Raw genomic sequence first — 20,320 nt, 5'->3', positions numbered from 1 at the left:
CCAATCCATCGAATAACTTTCAGGTGCATGCAGGCAACCGGCAAATTGTGACACTGGATCCAGCCCGTAAATTCCTTAAATTTCACGTCTGAAGGGTTTTGGAATCCTTCGATCTTTTCAAATAATAGAAGGTCTTGGAAGAAGTGCCAAAGACCTCCATGTAGGCATGTTTTTTTGTCCATGATCGATGTAACGTGCACCATAAAAATGTTGGAACCCACTATTTCCACATCAATGCGTTGTTGTGACATGAGTATGTACTACAATTGCGTGAGAAGAAGATCTTTGTTAATTTGTTGCCCAACAAAAACTTTTTAGGCCAAAAAGACTTTAGAGTTATCACGTAAAGTTTCCGTCAGAGTGGCTGAGATAAACTGTGGAACCATCAGCCTCTTCCGAAAGCTTTAGTTGTTTGACCAACCTTTGAATCTAGGATTTATATTTTTTTTTTTTTTTTTTGAGGGATAGGATTTATATTTCAAAAACAACAAAAAAAACTCTTCCTCTGATTAAGGGGGAAAACCGCCATTAAAAGCAACGGAAGGATTGTTCTCTCAAAACCCTAGAGGAAATCTAGCGTAGAGGAGAAAAAAATTCAATCGAAAAAAAAGTTCAATGAGATGCATTTATTTGAAGCCAGTTAGATTCCCCGCCACCAAAGCCAATTAGACAACTCAAAGGTAAAGACGATAAATTTAACTTTTTTATTCAATATTTTTGGGCTTATAATCTATTAATCATACTATAAACTGTTTAAATGTAAATACCGACATGTAATTATTTGAAGCCAATTAGATTCCTCCTCGTAACCGGAATTGCCAAAAGCTTTAAATCGCGTTGTAGGATGCAGAAAACCGGCTAAACAAAAACCTATCATCGGCCGCCGCCATGAGCAGCGCCAAATCCCGCAACTTCCGCCGACGGTCTGGCGACGATGAAGATGAAGACGCCCGCAACTTCGTCACCCCATCCGCCACCAAAACCAACGGAACCCCAGCCACCACAAACAAACCCTCCACCACCAATAAACCCAAAAAGCCGACCCCTCAGTCCGCCGCCAAAAATCTCCTTTCCTTCGCCGATGACGACGACGAAGAATCTCCGTTTTCTCGGCCGCCGCCGAAGCCGTCTTCCTCGTCGCGATTCCCCAAATCATCTTCGGCCCATAAGCTCACATCCTCAAAAGACCGAATTGCCCCTCACCCTCCATCCTCGTCCCTCCCCTCCAATGTCCAGCCACAGGCTGGCGTCTACACGAAAGAAGCCCTATTAGAGCTTCAGAAGAATACTAAAACCCTCGCTGCGCCCGCTCGTAATAGGCCAAAGCCCGACCCTGGGCCTGTTGTAGTGTTAAAGGGTTTGATCAAACCCGTGGTTTCAAGTGCATTGGATGCCGGAGCTACTGGAAAAGGTCAGGATAGTAGTGATGATGATATGGTGCTTGATCGGAAGGACAAAGATTCCGGTGTTGAAGCTCAATTGATGGATATTCGGATAGGGCCGGGTTTTAGGGATGATAAAGAAGGGATACCGGACCAGGCCACGATAGAAGCGATCAGGGCGAAGAGGGAGAGGCTGAGGCAGGCCAGGGCTGCGGCTCCGGATTACATAGCATTGGATGGAGGTAGTAATCATGGAGAGGCTGAGGGTTTGAGTGATGAGGAGCCGGAGTTTCAAGGGAGGATTGGATTTTTTGGTGACAAAATTGGTGGCCGTGACAAGAAAGGTGTTTTCGAGGATTTTGAGGAGAGGCCATTGCCGAAGGAGAGGGGAATGGAAGTGGTTAGTGATGAAGAGGACGAGGAGGATAAGATGTGGGAGGAAGAGCAGGTGAGGAAAGGGTTGGGAAAGAGGCTGGATGAAGGGCTTGGAAGCCAAGGAGCGGGCGCTGCTGTTGGTGGTGTAAGTAGCATTCGTCCGAGTGGTATGTTGCCGTCTAGTTTTGGGTACCCTGGTGCAGTTCCTAGTGGAATGCATCATCCTGCCCAAAATGTGGATGGTAGAAGTAGCTATAACAGTGTTGGAGGGGCTAGTTTCGACATGTTTGGTTCTGGTGATATGTCTATATCTCAGCAGGCCGAGCTTGCTAGAAAAGCCATGACTGAGAACCTCAAGAGGATTCAGGAATCTCATGCCCGGACAATAGTGTCTTTGGCGAAGACAGAGGAAAATCTCTCTTCTTCTTTGCTGAATGTTACTAGCCTGGAGGATTCCTTGTCTGCTGCCGATGAGAAGTTCCGCTTTATGCAAAAGCTTCGTGACTATGTTTCTGCTATATGTGAATTTTTGCAGGTATGAATATAGAGTTTTGTCTCTTGTAATGTTGGTTAATTCATTGACGTCTGAACCTACTATGCTTCTTTGTTACACTTTCATGGAAATGTAATTTTTGATTCATCATGTCCATATAAGAAATACAAAACCATTTCTGTTTTGTTGGTTGAGAGACTAGTAACAAACCATTAAGTTGTCATGTACTCATATTGTACCTCCACGAGCAAGTACTCTTCTGCCAAAACAAACAGAATATAAGTGGCCCAAGAGTGTAGCGGAACATTGCAGAAAAGGATGATAGCATCTATAAGTTTGTGATTAAATATTGTGAATTTGATAAAACTTTTCTTTGTAGTGTTATGAAAACTAATGTAGAACTCAGTGGATTGGATGTAGAGCCATGTATTGGTTTGGGCAATTATTCATCCTTTTTTGAGTTTACATATATTACGGACAAGGGCAACATGAAGAATTCTAGATATTGGAATTATTAAAATTATGTAAACTAGTGAAAGCAATATCACAAAAAAATTAAAGGTAACTATCTATAATTTCTATATACTTTGCAACTATCATCCGATTATTTTCACGACCCGATCTCCTTCAGCAGTCTGAATTATCTATCTTTGACGAACCTGGGTATATGGCACATACATTCGACTATCCATTGCTTATTGTTTGCTATTTTACTTGGGTTTGTGTCTTAATCATCCTCTTAACTTGTTTTAATATGCGGGTAAAGAGATTTCCCTTATAAATTTGGCTCAATTTGCATTCACAGCATAAAGCTCCTTTCATTGAGGAACTCGAAGAACAAATGCAGAAGCTTCATGAAGAACGTGCAAGAGCCATTATAGAAAGAAGAGCTGCAGATAATGTTGACGAAATATCTGAGATAGAACTAGCTATTGCTGCAGCAAGGGCAGAGCTCCGTAAAGGAAGCAGTGCGGAAAAAGTAGCAGCAGCTATCACTCCTTCCCAGGCTGCCTCTTCTAATGCAAGAGCAGCTAAAGGTGCACCAGTGGAGCTAGATGAATTCGGTAGAGATGTAAATCTGCAGAAACGAATGGATATTACTAGAAGATCAGAAGCTCGGAAACGAAGGCGAGCGAAAGCCGACTCAAAGAGGAAGTTGGCCATGGAAAATGATAGTTCTGTTCAACTTATGGAAGGAGAATTCAGCACTGATGAGAGTGATAGTGAGAATAGTGCTCATGAGTCAACCCATAATCAATTACTTCAGGTAGCTGGCAAAATTTTAAGTGATGGAGCGGATAAATTTTCTCAATTTTCAATGGTTGTGGAAAAATTTGAGAAATGGAAGACAGGCTATGCAACAAGCTACCGCGACGCATATATGTATAAAAGCATACCTGCTATTTTTTCACCTTATGTGAGATTGGAGCTTCTAAAGTGGGACCCACTTCATGAAGATGCAGATTTTAGGGATATGGAGTGGTACGTACATTATTTGCTGTTTACTTTTTTATTTACCATGGGTATTGAACACTCCCATTCTGGTTACTTATATCCCCCTTTAATTTTAGTAGAATATTATCTGGGAAGAAACTGAGGACAAGTGCACAAAACAGGAATATGAATGAAACATCTTCATATGTATGGTTTCTTGGCTTTATTTTCTTGATAAACATTATTGTTTTCCATTTATTGAATGGTAGTCTGGTCAGTTTCTCTGTTCACACATTCTGGGATTTTTCTTTGAAATTTTACAGCATTACTTGTGAAGATGTTCTGTTAAAAATATAATGTTGCACTAGGAAACATGTTGAAACTTTGAAAATTAGGAATGATGCGAGGATATACAATGTAAACTATATGCTCGAGTTATCTCATCTTCTATATTTAGAAATTTAAGGACTACATAATCGTGTATTTATAAATTCAACTGTGTACTGTGTAGGTATTCGTTGCTCTTAAAGTATCCGGAAGATGAAAATGGAAAGAATGGAGAGGAAGCTGATGGCGATACAAATCTTATTCCTCAGCTGGTTGAAAAACTTCTTCTTCCTATTCTGCACCATCAGTTAGCCTTTTGTTACGACATTCTTAGTACCCGTGAAACGAAGTATGCTGTTTCTGCTATGTTCTTGGCCTCCTACTGTGTAGGTTCCTCTAGTGAAGCTCTTGGGAAATTGTTAACTGTTCTTCTTGACCGTCTCACCAATGCTGTGAATGATTTGGTGGTAATGTATCTAAACTTTATAACTGGGTCTTTCTTTATATTGATGTGTCATATCAATATTTCTCAGTGATGTTTTCTGTCTCGTGATTCTTAAAATAGGTCCCCACATGGAGCCCACTCGAAGTGAAGGCGGTACCTGATGCAGCACGAGTTGCTGCATATAGGTTTGGCACCTCTGTTCGCTTGTTGAGGAACATAAGCCTATGGAGTAAGGTTCTTGCTCTTCCCGTCGTTGAGAAGATTGCTCTTGATGGACTGTTATGTGGCAAGATTCTTCCTCATCTGCACAGCATACAGGCAAACGTGCATGAAGCAATTATACGAACAGAGAGGGTGATTGCTTCACTTTATGATGTCTGGACAGGTCCTAGTGTCAAAAGGGACCAGAGGTATGGCTTCTTTGCATTTCATAAACTCACTCAGTTTGTTCTGAGCTCATTCTCGATGATAGATTTGGTGCTAATTACCTTCCTGCTCTTAATCTTCTTCCGATAATTTTCCCATGTTTCGATTTTGCAATGCGTATTTGTGTATTCTGGTGTCAGTTTTCATGGTTCTTGCATATTGTGATTTTGTGTTCTCTTTTCTGTCAAATATTTGGAAGTTACACAGTATATAATAGATTCACTTCCATTCTGTATGCCGCAAAAATGGATTTTACTGGGTAAATCTATGACTACGACCAGTATAATATGTATCTCTTCCTGAGCTTTTACTGAAACTGTATCGACCGCCAACTTTGCTAATGCAGATTGGCTTGTAACATGCCCCTTCCAAATCTATAGAATACTTGTATACTAATGTTAAGACATTTTCCAAATTGATGAACTTATGATTTTGTTGGTCTGTAATATATATGAATAGCTTGGTATTCTCGTACATAAAGCGGTTTCGAGCTTTTGACTGTGCATTCAATAGAGAACTAAGTGGTGTTGATGTCCTACCTATGGCGGAAAGCAGCAACAAAACCTCGTATTAACTCTTCCTCGTTTTGTTGATAGTAAACTGCAGCCATTGGTGGACTACTTGTTGCTGCTGGGCAAGACAGTGGAGAGAAAACACGTGAGCGGTGGCATGGAGAGTGAAACGGGTAAACTGGTGAGACGATTGAAGAAAATGCTGGTGGAGCTGAACGAGTACGACCATGCGAGAGCGTTGTCAAGAAGCTTCAATCTCAAGGAAGCTCTTTGATGTTGTCTTTGTACAATTTTGATATTACAGTAGCCGTGGTGTATACAGTTTTGAACGGGCTACATGTATCCATCATCTTTGCTGTTACTGAGAAACTGACAATATTTCTAGAATTTTCAACTGTGTTGTTGTGTACTACCGCCCTCCCCCTCCTGTTTCTTTTGGTTACTGCCTCCGTATCATTTCTATATATTACTTCCTCCGTCCACGAAATGAGTACTCATATTTCCTTTTTCGTCCGTCCACGAAATGAGTACCCATTTCCCTTTTTGGCAAGTGTACCCCACACATCTCTTTAATTAATACACTAAAAAAGTGGGATCCTTAAATTATTCACACTACACTCCATACATTTCTTAAAACCCGTGCCGTCCACAAATGGGTACTCATTTCGTGGATGGAGGGAGTATTATTATACTCTCTCCGTCCGCCAAAATTATGTAAAATTGCTTGGGCACGAGATTTAATAAAATTGGTGATGATTTTGATGTAGTGGAGAAAGGATCCCACCACTTTATGAGATGTGTGGTTGAGATTGAATTTTGAGTGGATTTTTTGTAAATAAAGAGTGTTAGTAAGGATAAAATATTAAAGAGGATGGTGGGACCATTGCCATAAAAGAAAAGTGACATAATCTTGGCGGACGCCAAATATAGTAATTTTTACATAATCTTGGCGGACGGAGGGAGTATAAAAGAGCAGTTTAACGGTTATTTTTTTCCGCATCATTCTAATAGAAATGATACATTGTATATCCTCGCATATAGTTTACATTGTATATTACTTCCCCCCCTCCCCCTCATTTTTCTTTTGATGGTTGTTGAGTTTTGATTGTGTAAGTAGGAAATTCTAAACTGCTGTGCCGTATGTAGTTGAGGACGATGGATAGGGTTGTGAGCATATCACCATGTGAGGATTTGAGCTAAACTGTGCTGTCTTATGCCCATAACAGTTTTAATTTTAAAAATTCAATTATTTTAATTTTAATAATTAAAATTAATTTTAATTCAATTCTACCACGTTTTAGGTGTGTTTGGCCAAGAGGTAAGGAGTTAATGTTTAAACCAAAGGTCTTGAGTTCGAGTTCTTTGTGGTGCAGACTCTGTTGGATTTGTATACTGAAAGCAAGAACGTTTTATGCTTGTATACAATGTTTCCTAAGTTCACTATTTAATCTCCTATCTGATTGCGTTCATGATTGCATATGTATGTCTTTTGTCTCTATATAAGTAGATTAAATTGTGTGTTGTAGATCACAAAAGACCATATAATTGGAATAATCATAAGAGATATAAACTGATCACAGTCGAGATGACTGTTTAGGCTGCAGTATAGATAGAAGGAGTTTGTCTTGACTACTTGTCTATACTGGTACGTTGTAATGTGAGTCGTTGGTTTAGGCTGCTGTATAGATGAAAGGAGTTTGTCTTGACTACTTGTCTATATTGGTACGTTGTAACGTATTGATAGGATCACAATGAGATGTATTCTTCTATCTGACATATGTGAAGGATCAAGATCTCGGTAACTTAATAAGATCTTAATACTAATAAGGTTTCAAAAATATATGTTGATTTGTGTATCACTTTGATTTACTATGGGTGAGAGTTATATATTAACTTGAGTACTCTGTATCTTGGGTGATAGCGGTTAATATATGATATTTGGTTATCTGTATTAGTACCCGTATCCGGTATAGGATAATGACATCCCCTTGATAAACATGCATTTTTACCTCTTGGTGTGTCATATTTGATGTTTAGTTATGAGGATTTTGTGTGTTTGATGATTCATTTGAGCTTATATTGGTTTATGGTCAAGAACTTGTCACTTTCTTGTTGTTTGAACGAATTTTCAGAAATAATGAAGTCGAATTTGGAAGAATTGGCTGAAATAAAAGTTGTAGTTCGTCTCGAGAGGAGTTCGTGAGCGCAAACGGATCGTAAATCGGAGTTCGGACGAGGGAGAACGAGCCAAAACAAAATTGGTGCGCAAAGCTGTCAGGAGTTCTGTTTCGTCATGCGGGCCAGCTATCCGGCCGCGCAAGACTCCGTATTTTCGCCCAAAAATTCGATTTTTTTAGTGATTTTGGGTATTTTTGAGAGCTACAAGACCTATGACATATAAATACTCCCCAAGAACTTATTCTGCAGACCTTTTATCAATCTTTTATCAGCTTTTATCATTTTTTGACATCTTTTGGAGAGCTTTAAAGAGACGGAGAACATCATTGGAGCAAGAACAAAAGAATCTCAACTTTACTACGGTTTTTATTGAATGTTTATTTGTTTGTTTGAGATATTGATTTTTAGTCATATGTCTATGTGTGGCTAAAATCCCTTTTTCCCAGGGTTTAGGGAGTAGACATGATTTGAATTTCTGAATGTTTGATTCAATTAATTGAGACTGTTATTCATTTTTATGTTCTTGTTATAATTGTTTGCTTTATTGCTTGATCACCAATTTAGCATAATCATAGGTTTTAATTTGAGATCGGGAGATGATGATTATTACCTGAACTAAGAACATAGAACACATTTATTTTAATTCTAAAGGGAATTGATAATTGTGAGCGCATTAATCCTAGGAACTTTTAGGAGTTACATGTTAGAAGTGTGATCCAGGGATGGTAGCCTTGCATGTAATCAACGGGAGTGGGTATAAACTAGCTTAGAGATTGCCTTAGGAATCATCTTATTAATTGAATTGAACATGTTAGTTAGGAGAATCTGTTGAAACCTTTACCTTGGGAAACCTTCTCTTTTCTGTTACTCCGTATTTTCATAGTTTGATTTATTTTCTTTCCTGTGTTTATTTACTTAATTTGTTTTCAGAACTAAAACTCTTAATTTCGTTTGTCCAGATAGAGTGAAATAATTTAAGATAGGAATTGGTTAATTCAGTCTATGTGGAATACGACCTTGCTTACTACTGTACACAATTGCATCCGTACACTTGCGGCGTGTCAAATAAAAATAGCGAACAAGTTTATTTAAATTCTGTTCTTTGTCATTTCTACGGTCCTCATTCTTGTGCTTGGAGTTTTCTAGGTAGTGCATGAACACGCGATCTCGGAATCTACCTCTTGAAGATTTTGATCCAGAGATTGAAGCCACGCTCCACCTTAACAACAACAAGAAAAGAGAAGCCACACCAAACACGATGGCTGCTACTGCAGAAGAAGTCCGTGTGTTGTGAGAACATCTGCAGGCGTTGTTGGATGCTCAGAAAAATGCCGGCGAGCAGAAACAGGCCCCAATCAATGAGGCGTTCACTCCGCAATATCATTTTCACGAGCCTCCAAGAGTCAACACAAATAATTTTGAGCTCAAGACTGGTTTAATCACGATGGTGCAGTGATGAAGCCGTCGTTTGAGCTTCGCGCAAATAAAATATCCTGTGACCACAACTAGACTAGCTAGTGGTAAGTTCAGAGTCGAATCCACAGGAAACTGAGCAGTAACTCCTCCTACAAGGGTATCACTAAAAAGGTTTTGTATTCTTACGGGTTCTGACCACAACGTGCTTATGGGCAGAACAGAGTTTCCAACTAAACTGAAATAACAAAGGTAAATGAATCAAATAACAACACAATCCTGACTTGGGTTCGAATCACTAAGCATGAACTAGGCACTCGATCATTGGTGCAAAGATAAATTACTATACTCGCATACCAGTGGTTATAGGCATAAGAATTGTTGCGCCCCTATTGTCACTCGTCATGCACGCAAAAACCCCTTGCCCAATCTATCCTTTCAGTTTATGTTCCCTTAGAAGTTACCACTAATGAAAATCAACTACCCCGGGCAACATCCACGCTCTCTGCGATGGCCTATCGGTAGTTGTGCTTTGCCCAGAATGCTTTAAGAATTAGATAGACCCACTTGACTCTTACGCAGATATTTCACCGCAGTCACGGCTCCAACACTCATTGTACTATTTTGGAGATCGATGGCGTCTCGCCTTTGCCCAAAGTTTACTTGTGGCCAAAACTCCCTAGTTAACTAGTGATCAATTAATTAACCAAGTTGTTACAACCTTATTAGAATCAAACCTAGTGTATCGGGAATATGCTCATACAGTTGTTATGCCCAAATTAGACCTCTCGAGTTAAGTGTTCATGCTTAGATCATCTTGCCCAAATCAGAATATAAAACTAGCCGGGCATAAAGTAAATAACAAAAGCAAAATACATGATTAAGAACAAACTGAAAGTACTTAAAGAAATAAAAGAGTGCTTACGGCCAAAAGTGCCGCAATGAGCATAAACAAAATATCCTAGAACCACGTCCTGATCGCTAATTTCTTAACAACAATAACTGCAACTAAACAGTGTAATCGTAGCACAAAAACAACAAGTCGAGTATCGTATCCACATGGACTATTATAACGAATCACTCTAAGTAATCCCGAGTAAACTCTAGTAGTATTCAGGCAAACTCCCATGAAAACGAAGAACAAAACTAAAATCCAAACAAAACAAAATAAAACAGGATAAAAACTCAAATAATAGAACACTCTGACCCTAGGGATGTACTATTGTTAATCAAACACATGTATTCAACCTATTGATTCAATTACCAATTTAATCCAACCCTGATGAAAGATCACTATATTATTCACAAGCTTCTCTAACGAACACCTATGAACGTAGATTAATTTACCCCTTTTCACATTCAAGACTCCAAGGAATAAATTAACTCCAAATAGCACACAAAGAATAGCTTCCTATAGCTTCACCTGTCGCATTCAAGACTCAAGGCTAACACTATATCATGCATTCCTGAATCGGCTGAACAATTATCGCATTCAAGACTCAAACTGAACAGCTAGACATGTAAATTATTGATCAGGTAATTCACAAGAAAACAGGCACCAGGAATCATGAATCACAAGTATCACAAGTTGGAGGGCAAATTGAAATCAACAAATCAAACACACATATTAAAACAACTTTGTACAAACCCTAGGTTCAGATAAACGAACTAGCTAGACATCATAAAATAAAATAAAAGCATAAATAAAAGAAAACAATTGAAATAAAATAAAATAGATTAAAACCCAAAAAGAATTCAGGATGAACAGCTGGAATCTGTAGAAATAAATCTAATCTATGAAAACTGAATGTAAAACTGAAAAAAGAAAAAGAAAAAGAAAGGAGGTGAAGAGATGTGAAAAGATGTGTCTAATAGGTCAGGGAAAGGACCTATATATAGGCACAGGAGATAAATACAGTGTAGAACTCGAAAATACTGAGAAAATATAAAAACCCGAAAATTCCCAAAAAATCGGAAATTTCCGTCAACACTATTCACTGCTGTGCGCGACTTTCTTGTTTTGGCCATAACTTTATTCGTCCGAACTCCGATTTACAATCCGTTTGCGCTCACGAACTCCTCTTGAGATCTAACTTCTATTTCTGACAATATTTCCAAATTCCATCTCGAAAATCCTGTAAAATCCATCAAAGTTCGAGCAAGTAACATAGTTTACAAGATAAAGCAATAAAAGCACAAAACAATCATCCAACACTCAATTCCTTATAAAAATGACATTATATGAACACTAAAAATCATGGAAAAATGAGTGTTATCAACTCCCCCAAACTTAAGCCATTGTTCGTCCTCGAATAATGAGAAGAACACAATCAATAACACGAATGGGTAAGAAATCTAGCTCATCGATGCCTCCGAAAGATAAATGATAGAATTCTCAAATCCTCAATAATTAAGCATAAAATTCACCAATAAACACAACCTATAGCAAAATCAACCTTGACATTCCAAACAATTGAATCTCACAAGGTATGTGTATCACTCAACTCTCAATTTGATGGAATATATAGGACGTGTATGCTCTCATCGAATTCAATGCAATGCAGATCACTTATCATAAGCTTGCCAATCGTCTACAATCTCCATCACTAAAAGTGTGCCAGGACTAAGATCAAAAAGGCCTTTTTCTTTGGGTTATAATGTAGGGACATTGGTTAAGGTAGGGAAATATAGGCTAAGTGGCTCAAATAGATCAAGAACACCAACCTTATGACTTCACTAATCAAGCATGGAATAAATTCCATCTTCCACCCAACTATATCACCATAATCAACACAACTCAAGGGATTTAATCATCACAAAACAATACTAAACACTCTTTTATGCTCTCCATTTATTTCCAACACACAAAGTCGATTTTCTAATCAATTTCTCAATATACACTCGACTTCACACTTTTTCCTCTCTTTTTTTTCTTTTTTTTTCTTTTCTCTTTTTTTTCTCAATAATTTGTTTTTTCTTTTCACAACTTTCTAGAGCTTATAAGAGTAAATAGTAGCACAGTATCATCCCTTCTTTTTCACAACCCACTATGATATTCACCACACAAAGATTCCCATATACTACATCACACCCTATCATCCGGCTAAAGAATAAAAGCTAAAAAGGCTCAAAGTGGATAACAAAGGATAATTTTTCGTTAAGGACAGTGTTTGGGAAAAAATGTGGCTAACAAAAGATGGCCTAAAATCATCTCCTAATCCTGGGCACAACAGCAACCTCAACACAGAAACCATGGCAAGTTCTAGAAGATCACCACGTGCATGACAAAACTCACAACAAAGAATAAACTGTGTATGATAAACAGTTATGGCTCAAAATCTCACAGGTTTATTCAACGTCTAAAAGTCAAGGTTAAAATCACTCTAGAATTATGCAAATTAGTTCCAATTATGCTCAAATCATGAAAGGAAAACAAATTCCAAATTTTTTTCACAGAAATCATCATTGGTATCTCACCAGAAATCTAATGGAGCTAACAAACATCTCAAAAACAAAAAACACACACTACCAACCAAGCAGGATAAAACAATAAAGCTAACAAAAGTAATAAAAGTGATACACATATCTACTCTCACCCCCCTCCCCCAAACTTATTATAGAACATAAGTTCGAAAATAAGTTTGGAGGGATGATGATATGTGTGTCACTACTCACAGAAACACATGCTTCATGGTGGTGGTATGAACAAGGCGCGAGTTCAACATCTTCCAAGCTCAACACTGCACTAAAACCCCAAAACGAAGAAAACAAAGAAAACAAAGAAACAAAAAGAAACAAAACGAAAAAAAACAAAGAAAAACAGTTGGGTTACCTCCCAACAAATGCTTAATTTAACGTCTAGAGCTCGACGATACCTCATGGCTCATCCTATCCCCACACGGTGGAAAACAAAGAGAGGCATCAAAAGAAGATAAACCTCTAAATCCCATAACACCTCTACAAAGGTATGCCAACCAATCACACAAGCAACAATAAAGCAATCGGGATCATTATGCTTCAAAGATATCTCCAAGAACTTGACTATCTTTTCATCTGGATTTGGCTTGGCCAAGCAGCGGGGGATTGGAGTAGCAAGCTTGTACTCGGGCCTGAGAGTAGCAGGAATAGAAACATGCTCTATAGCAGCAGAAATATGTGGGATGCTAAAATCCTCCTTTGGAGTAGAGGGCTCATCAACTGCTATTTTCTCAATCTCCTCATCTTTCTCCTCGGCATCCTGCAGCTTGGAATATGACTGATGCTGTGCACGCCTGTTCGATTCTTCGAGCAGTCTTTCTAGATCTTCCACTATATGCTTATACTCTGAGGGACACATCAGTCAAACATCAGGAGCCATGAAAAAAAAAATAAAAAAAAATAAAAGCCTGAAATAATGCTTAAGTCTAATCAGAAATATTAAAGTATATTCTAAATAGTCCCCGGCAACGGCGCCAAAAAGTTGATCACTAATTTCTTAACAACAATAACTGCAACTAAACAGTGTAATCGTAGCACAGAAACAACAAGTCGAGTATCGTATCCACATGGACTATTATAACAAATCACTCTAAGTAATCCCGAGTAAACTCTAGTAGTATTCAGGCAAACTCCCACGAAAACGAAGAACAAAACTAAAATCCAAGCAAAACAAAATAAAACAGGATAAAAACTCAAATAATATAAGAATTTGACCCTAGGGATGTACTATTGTTAATCAAACACATGTATTCAACCTATTGATTCAATTACCAATTTAATCCAACCCTGATGAAAGATCATTCTATTATTCACAAGCTTCTCTAACGAACACCTATGAACGTAGATTAATTTACCCCTTTTCACATTCAAGACTCCAAGGAATAAATTAACTCCAAATAGCACACAAAGAATAGCTTCCTATAGCTTCACCTGTCGCATTCAAGACTCAAGGCTAACACTATATCATGCATTCCTGAATCGGCTGAACAATTATCACATTCAAGACTCAAACTGAACAACTAGACATGTAAATTATTGATCAGGTAATTCACAAGAAAACAGGCACCAGGAATCATGAATCACAAGTTGGAGGGCAAATTGAAATCAACAAATCAAACACACATATTAAAACAACTTTGTACAAACCCTAGGTTCAGATAAAAGAACTAGCTAGACATCATAAAATAAAATAAAAGTATAAATAAAAGAAAATAATTGAAATAAAATAAAATAGATTAAAACCCAAAAAGAATTCAGGATGAACAGCTGGAATCTGCAGAAATAAATCTAATCTATGAAACTGAATGTAAAACTGAAAAAAGAGAAAGAAAAGGAAAGGAAGTGAAGAGATGTGAAAAGATGTGTCTAATAGGTCAGTGAAAGTACCTATATATAGGCACAAGAGATAAATACAGTGTAAAACTCGAAAATACTGAGAAAATATAAAAAACCCGAAAATTCCCGAAAATTCGGAAATTTCCGTCAACACTATTCACTGCTGTGCGCGACTTTCTTGGTTTGGCCATAACGTTTTCGTCCAAACTCCGATTTACAATCCGTTTGCGCTCACAAATTTCTCTTGAGACGAACTACAACTTCTATTTCTGATAATATTTCTAAATTTCATTTTGAAAATCCTGTAAAATCCATCAAAGTTCGAGCAAGTAACATAGTTTACAAGATAAAGCAATAAAAGCACAAAACAATCATCCAACACTCAATTCCTTATAAAAATGACATTATATGAACACTAAAAACCATGGAAAAATGAGTGTTATGACGCCCACAGCCTGGGCAAGCTTGAACCCCAGAACTCGTAAACTAAAATGCGCACCAGCCGGTTTTCCAACACCCTTGGCTTCGACTGATCCTCGGGTATATATAGGCGCGACTAGGGCAACAGAAGGCCCAGTCCATGTTGTTGCGGCCGGATCCATGCAAGGCGTGGAGATGCTATCCACTTTCAGACCTAGTATCTTGAAGATTTCTTTCCTTTTGGATAAGGCACGGGTTTAGCCTTATCGGTCTCTTCTTGGATGCTGCAACCTTCGGCCCATATCAAGCGCCTACTCCACAATCATGCTTCTTCCGTCTGTTGCGCTTCTCACTTCCTTCTCTATTCTCCTCCCAATGCCTGCCAGCTTCCGTGCGGTACTTTTAGGCATAAGGGATGGTTTTGCCTCTGAATCCCTCTTGCTTCCGGCACATGCCTCTTTCACGGAAGGTGATAGCAATTCTGACCCCTATAGCACCTTTTGCCCACAAGCAGGCCCTGCCAAAGAACTACGCCCTCCCAGGCGACCATACAACACAAAACAAAAGGAAACGACTCTATCTAGACCTAAAATAGACTCGAAAACAGAGCACAATCTTGGGGTCATCACACGCACACACTTTAAACACGATTGTCCTCAAGCGTGCACATGCGGCTTTGCCCAAGAGCAGACACAGACGAAACAGAAAACAAAACAAAAAACCAACAAATCATGCTATAGTTTCTCAGCCACACAGAGATAATGACGATTATAAAGGAAGATTAGCAGTAGAATCAAACAAAACACCTGCCATCAGTTGAGTCAAGATCAAGTTGTGGGCATGAGGATGTTCCTCCCATTTCACTCTTTCTCTCAAGTGTTTAGGCTTGTGTTTTCACTCTGGACATCTTGTTGGGCTTTGACCATAGGCTTGCCTATCTTCTATTCTCTCCCCCTTTAGTCAAAGTTCCAGGTGTGTCTCCTTAGGTCTTCTATGGGTTGTAACGGGGCTTAAGGCGTAAGGTGAGAATTTTTGGTACGAGGCTAAGGTCATCCTGAACTTCATTCTGGGCACAAACCTCCCAGATTTTTAAGATCCATGCCTATTCTTACGGGCCTAAGAACATATTCCCTAAGACATCAATTCCCCTTTTTTTCTTCTCCCCTTTTCTTTTTATTTATTTATTTATTTTTCTTTTTCTTTTTCTAGACTTTCTCTTTATTTTGGGATTAGGTGTCCCATTTCGCAATTTTTTTTTGCACTAGTCCTGCCCATAAGATTCACTACACTATCTTCCCTTCTTTTGCCCTTAAGTTCAGTTTGACCAGGACGGCTCAAATTTGAGTAAATTTATCAGTGAATTCAAATGAATTATTAAGCTCAAAAGGGTTCACAAGTGATAGATGTAGGGTTGGTCAATTTGGCTTTGTGGGCTAAAGAAAGAATTGCATAAATCATTTGACACGCCTAGACTATGTACACATGGTTCAACATAAGAATCAAGGCAAGTTCTAGCATTACCCTAATCAAGATGTCAATATTCACACAAGAAAGAAAAAACTGTCATGGGCATAAGACAACACAGTTTAGCTCAAATCCTCACAGGGTGATATGCTCACAACCCTATCCATCGTCTTCAACTACATACGGCACAACAGTTTAGAATTTCCTACTTACATAATCAAAACTCGACAACCATCAAAAGAAAAAGGAGGGGGAGGGGGGTAGTAATATACAATGTAAACTATATGCGAGGATACACAATCAAAACTCGACAACCATCAAAACAGAGCAACCTCGAAATACAGCATGCTAACACAAGACTCTACGAAAACTAAAAGAAATGGGTCTTCCCCCCCCACTCACAAACTTTGCCTTAAGGCAAAGGGTGTGAGAACAGGGATTACCCCACACAACAGTAACACAAGCTTTGCCCCCCCCCCCCCACACACACTTTGCTTTGAGCAAAGTGGGTGTGTGGTGGGGGTCAAGGAAAACAAACAGACTCCAACAAAAGAAAACTAAAGAAAACACAAGTGGCCAATGCTTTGGGTGCCTGCACCAAGTGTTTTGCCTTTTGGGCATAACACCGGTGTAGGCAAAAGGTTACCATTTCCTTAGCATTGGCCAAACAGACTCGACAACACAAAACAACAACCACGCAAAACAATACAAAAGACACGAAAAAAAAACTAATATCCTAGGGAGGGTGAGAATTCAAGGGGCAGGTGCAGGCGGGTACCTGAAGCCCTAATGCTTGAAGAAGGCCAGAAGGGCCTTTTGGGTTGCAGCCAGCGCAACCTGGGTCTCCACGATCCTGGACTCAATCCTGTCCAGCTGGTTCTCATCTTCCTCTGACTCTGACTCCTCCAACTTCTCCTTTCCTTTGCCCACAGTAGGGCTTTGGCCTTCGGCTGCCGAAACTTCTCTCTCCTCTGGATTGATGAATTTGGGCACACCTTTCTCCATTCTCACATCCCTCATTTGAATCAAAGCCTCCACATTGAGCTTCTCTGCCTCGATTCTGGTGTTTCCTTCCTCGATCTCGATCTCGTTCAGTTGAGCAAATGCGGTGGTGAACTGGATGCATGAGAGCCTTTGGTTGGGTTTGCTGATGATGGATTCTATGTGCTCGATCAGGAAGGCCCCGAAGTTGAGCTTCACCTTGTTGTTCATTGCCCAAAGGATGTAGAGATCCTTTTTGGACATTGCATTCCCACTGTCCAGCTTCCCGAAGAGAGAGTAAAAGAGGATGCGGTGGCACATCCTTAGGGCAGAATCACGGATTCTGTGCACCTTGACCTTTTGTGTCTTGAACGGGCCTCTATCTCCAATGTCTGCCTACATGACATCTCATTCCTGCGCGTCGAAGGTTGGGATTCCTCTTTTGGCTTCCTTGTACTCCTTTTTCTGCAGATGCTTCAACTTCATCATCCCCAAATTCAGGTTCAGCTCGTTCATGGACATGTCTCTGGTTTTCCCCTTCATGGAGAAGCTCATGCCCAGAGGGCCACAGGTGGGGTTGATGTCCACCTGGACCGAATCGAAAATTTCCCTTACCACTTCCTCGTACGCGTGGCCTGGCCATTCCAAAAATGCCTCCCATCCTATGTTGGAAAAATACTCCTTGATCTTTCCCAGTACGCCCAACTGCTCTAGCGAGTCCATATCCGGGATCTTGAGCACAACAATCCCCTTCTTCTTCGACAGCTCAGTTGTCTTCTTCCTGCTTCTCGGGGCGGACACCGGTTCCCCTTTGATCATCCAGATTGGAGTTGGATTCATAGTTCTCTTCCTCCTATTGGCTGGTGTCTCCTCTGCATCCTCGCCAGATTCCCCCTGCTCCTCTTGCAGCACTGAACCCGAAGGTATTTCTCTCAGTCGACGATCCTTCGGCTGGCGTGGACAATTTCTCAGCCGCCGGTTTCTTTCTCTTTAAGGCAGAGGGCGGCTACTTCTTCTTCGCGGCCTCCTCTTCACTCTTCTTCGCTATTTTTGATGCGGACTTGCCCTCTCCTATGATTGCATGAGGTTCACCGGTGCCAAGGGTTGGCACGTCAATCTCCGTCGTGAGTTGGTCAATGACGTTCTCGTCTATCGGCGAGGGGTTCTCGGCTTGCGGCAGGATTTTGGATGATGGAGGTGGTGTGGTTTCCATTGGAATGGACTTCGGACGTGAGGTTTTTCTGGGTGGATTTGGTTTGGATGGTGTGGGGCTTTCTCCGGTGAGGTCGATTTTTGTGCCTTGGGGGATTCCTCTGAGTTTGTTCTTCGGGCGTGTGGAGACCATGGTGGTGCGGTGGTGGTTTTTGTATGAGAAAGGTCCGAGAAAAGGGGGTAGTGATTATGGGAAGTTGGATGGTTGAGGGTAGTGACGTTGTGGGTAGAGGTTTAGGATTTTTGATGGATAGGGCTGACAACTGTCACATGATGTGACGTGCGTCAGGCGGTTTCGGTCGGTGTTTTGCCCGAGAGTCCTACTTGCCTTTGGATCGAACGTCCCAACCCTGGATTACTTCTGTCCAAAACTCCTTCTCCTGGTACCTGCACATAAAATTTCAAAATCCCGCGAAGGTGAGAAACTCAAACCCACCCACAGCTGTGGGTAAAACCTAGTTCCTAGGCAAAACATAGAAAGAAACAAACTTATGAAAAACCAAATGGGAAAAACTAAAACACCAGTTTACCTCCTGGCCAGTGCTCTATTTATCGTCTTGAACATGACATAGTACCCCAAAGTTATCCCGAGTGATTTGTTTCTGGGGATAGATCCAACTCCTCCCCAATTTTCTGTTCGTGCCCATAATAGGCCTTCAGTCTCTGCCCATTCACCTTGAATACTTTCCCTGACTTTAGATTCTTGACCTCGATGGCTCCATTTGGGAATTGGGCATGTACTTCAAACAGCCCAGTCCATTTTGTACTCAGCTTTCCTGAGGCAAATTTGAACCGAGTTTGGTACAAAAGGACCTTTTGCCCATAGCTGAACTGCTTGTTTGTGATCAGGGCGTCTTGACTTTTCTTCATTCTTTCCTTGTAGAGAACTGCATTGTCATACGCCTCTCTTCTGATTTCCTCTAACTCTTGAATCTCAAGTTTCCTTGCTTGCCCCGCCTCATTCCAGTCATAGTTCACCTTATTGACTGCCCAAAAGGCCTTGTGCTCCGGCTCTACCGGTAAATGACACATTTTGCCATAAACCATTCTGTATGGTGACATTCCAAACGGGGTCTTGTATGCGGTTCGATATGCCCATAAGGCATCTTCCAACTTTAAACTCCAGTCTTTCCCTGTTGGACCAACGGTTTTTCCCTGTTGGACCAACGGTTTTGGCATCATCAAAAAGGGGAAAATTGTTGGAAACTTTATGGAATATCCTAATCCTTGGTTTGATGATACCAAAATCCATAGGACTTAATTGTAATAGACTAGAACCTTTTGAACTCAAGTGTTAGAGTTCGTTTATAGTTTAGTTAGCAGTTCTGAAGACTGAAGACTGAAGGACGAAGGATTGAAGAACTGAAGACTGAAGATACCAACTGAAGTATCAGTTGAAGAATCAGTTCGGAACTGATTACTTAATGCGTGCCGCGTGGATTCAATGGACTGATACTAAAGTCAAGTATCAATTAAACATTCTTCCTCAGACTGAACCTCCAACGTTCAAAGGAAGCCACGTACTCCAAAAGTACAGCCGCATTAAATGCAGAGATCTCAGGATCATCCCTCTCTGCAGAGGTCATTCCTATTTGGTGGCTACTTTATCAGAGACGTCACATTTCCTGCTCTTCAACATAGTCGTTCTCACCAAATAAGGAACCTCGAAGATTGAAGCCTCAGCCCAAATTCGAAAAGCTCTCCAACGAAAGAAATCTTGAAGACGTTCTCCGCCAACGGATCTATTCAAGACCTCTCCTATAAATAACGCTCGAGGATCACTTCAATCTTCACCGATTCAACAACATAAGCTAAAACTCTGCCAAAATAGTTTCTCAGCCAAATGCTTAACCTCCCCAAAGCTTTAATCGAAGAAGAAAATTCCAAAGCCAAAAATCAGTCACTGCTGATTACACACATTCTCTTAGACCTTAGGCAAACCTAT

The 20,320-nt window shown here is 40.1% G+C and overlaps 2 protein-coding genes across 5 annotated transcripts; one reads left to right on the top strand and one right to left on the bottom strand.

Moving 5' to 3' along the window:
• Window positions 1-471: 471 nt before the first annotated feature.
• Window positions 472-5,788, top strand: LOC131024630 (transcriptional repressor ILP1). Of its 4 annotated transcripts, none has more exons than XM_057954137.1 (6): window positions 524-680; window positions 844-2,292; window positions 3,056-3,732; window positions 4,196-4,478; window positions 4,577-4,866; window positions 5,479-5,788. In XM_057954137.1, the coding sequence occupies exons 2-6, from the start codon at window positions 889-891 to the stop codon at window positions 5,666-5,668; spliced, it is 2,844 nt and encodes a 947-aa protein (XP_057810120.1). In that variant the 5' UTR covers window positions 524-680; window positions 844-888; the 3' UTR covers window positions 5,669-5,788. The 4 variants fall into 4 exon arrangements, with proteins under 4 accessions (XP_057810117.1, XP_057810120.1, XP_057810119.1 ...); XM_057954136.1 differs by having other exon boundaries at window positions 525-680; window positions 826-2,292; XM_057954135.1 differs by having other exon boundaries at window positions 525-680; window positions 796-2,292.
• A 13,169-nt stretch (window positions 5,789-18,957) lies between these two features.
• On the bottom strand, window positions 18,958-19,554 carry LOC131025957 (uncharacterized). The gene has a single exon (XM_057955735.1). The coding sequence runs from the start codon at window positions 19,552-19,554 to the stop codon at window positions 18,958-18,960; it is 597 nt and encodes a 198-aa protein (XP_057811718.1).
• Window positions 19,555-20,320: the final 766 nt, after the last annotated feature.

The sequence above is a fragment of the Salvia miltiorrhiza genome, chromosome 5, assembly GCF_028751815.1.
Source record: "Salvia miltiorrhiza cultivar Shanhuang (shh) chromosome 5, IMPLAD_Smil_shh, whole genome shotgun sequence".
Taxonomy (NCBI): domain Eukaryota; kingdom Viridiplantae; phylum Streptophyta; class Magnoliopsida; order Lamiales; family Lamiaceae; genus Salvia; species Salvia miltiorrhiza.
The sequence above is the reverse complement of the archived record's forward strand: the minus strand, read 5'-3'. Positions and strand labels throughout refer to the sequence as shown.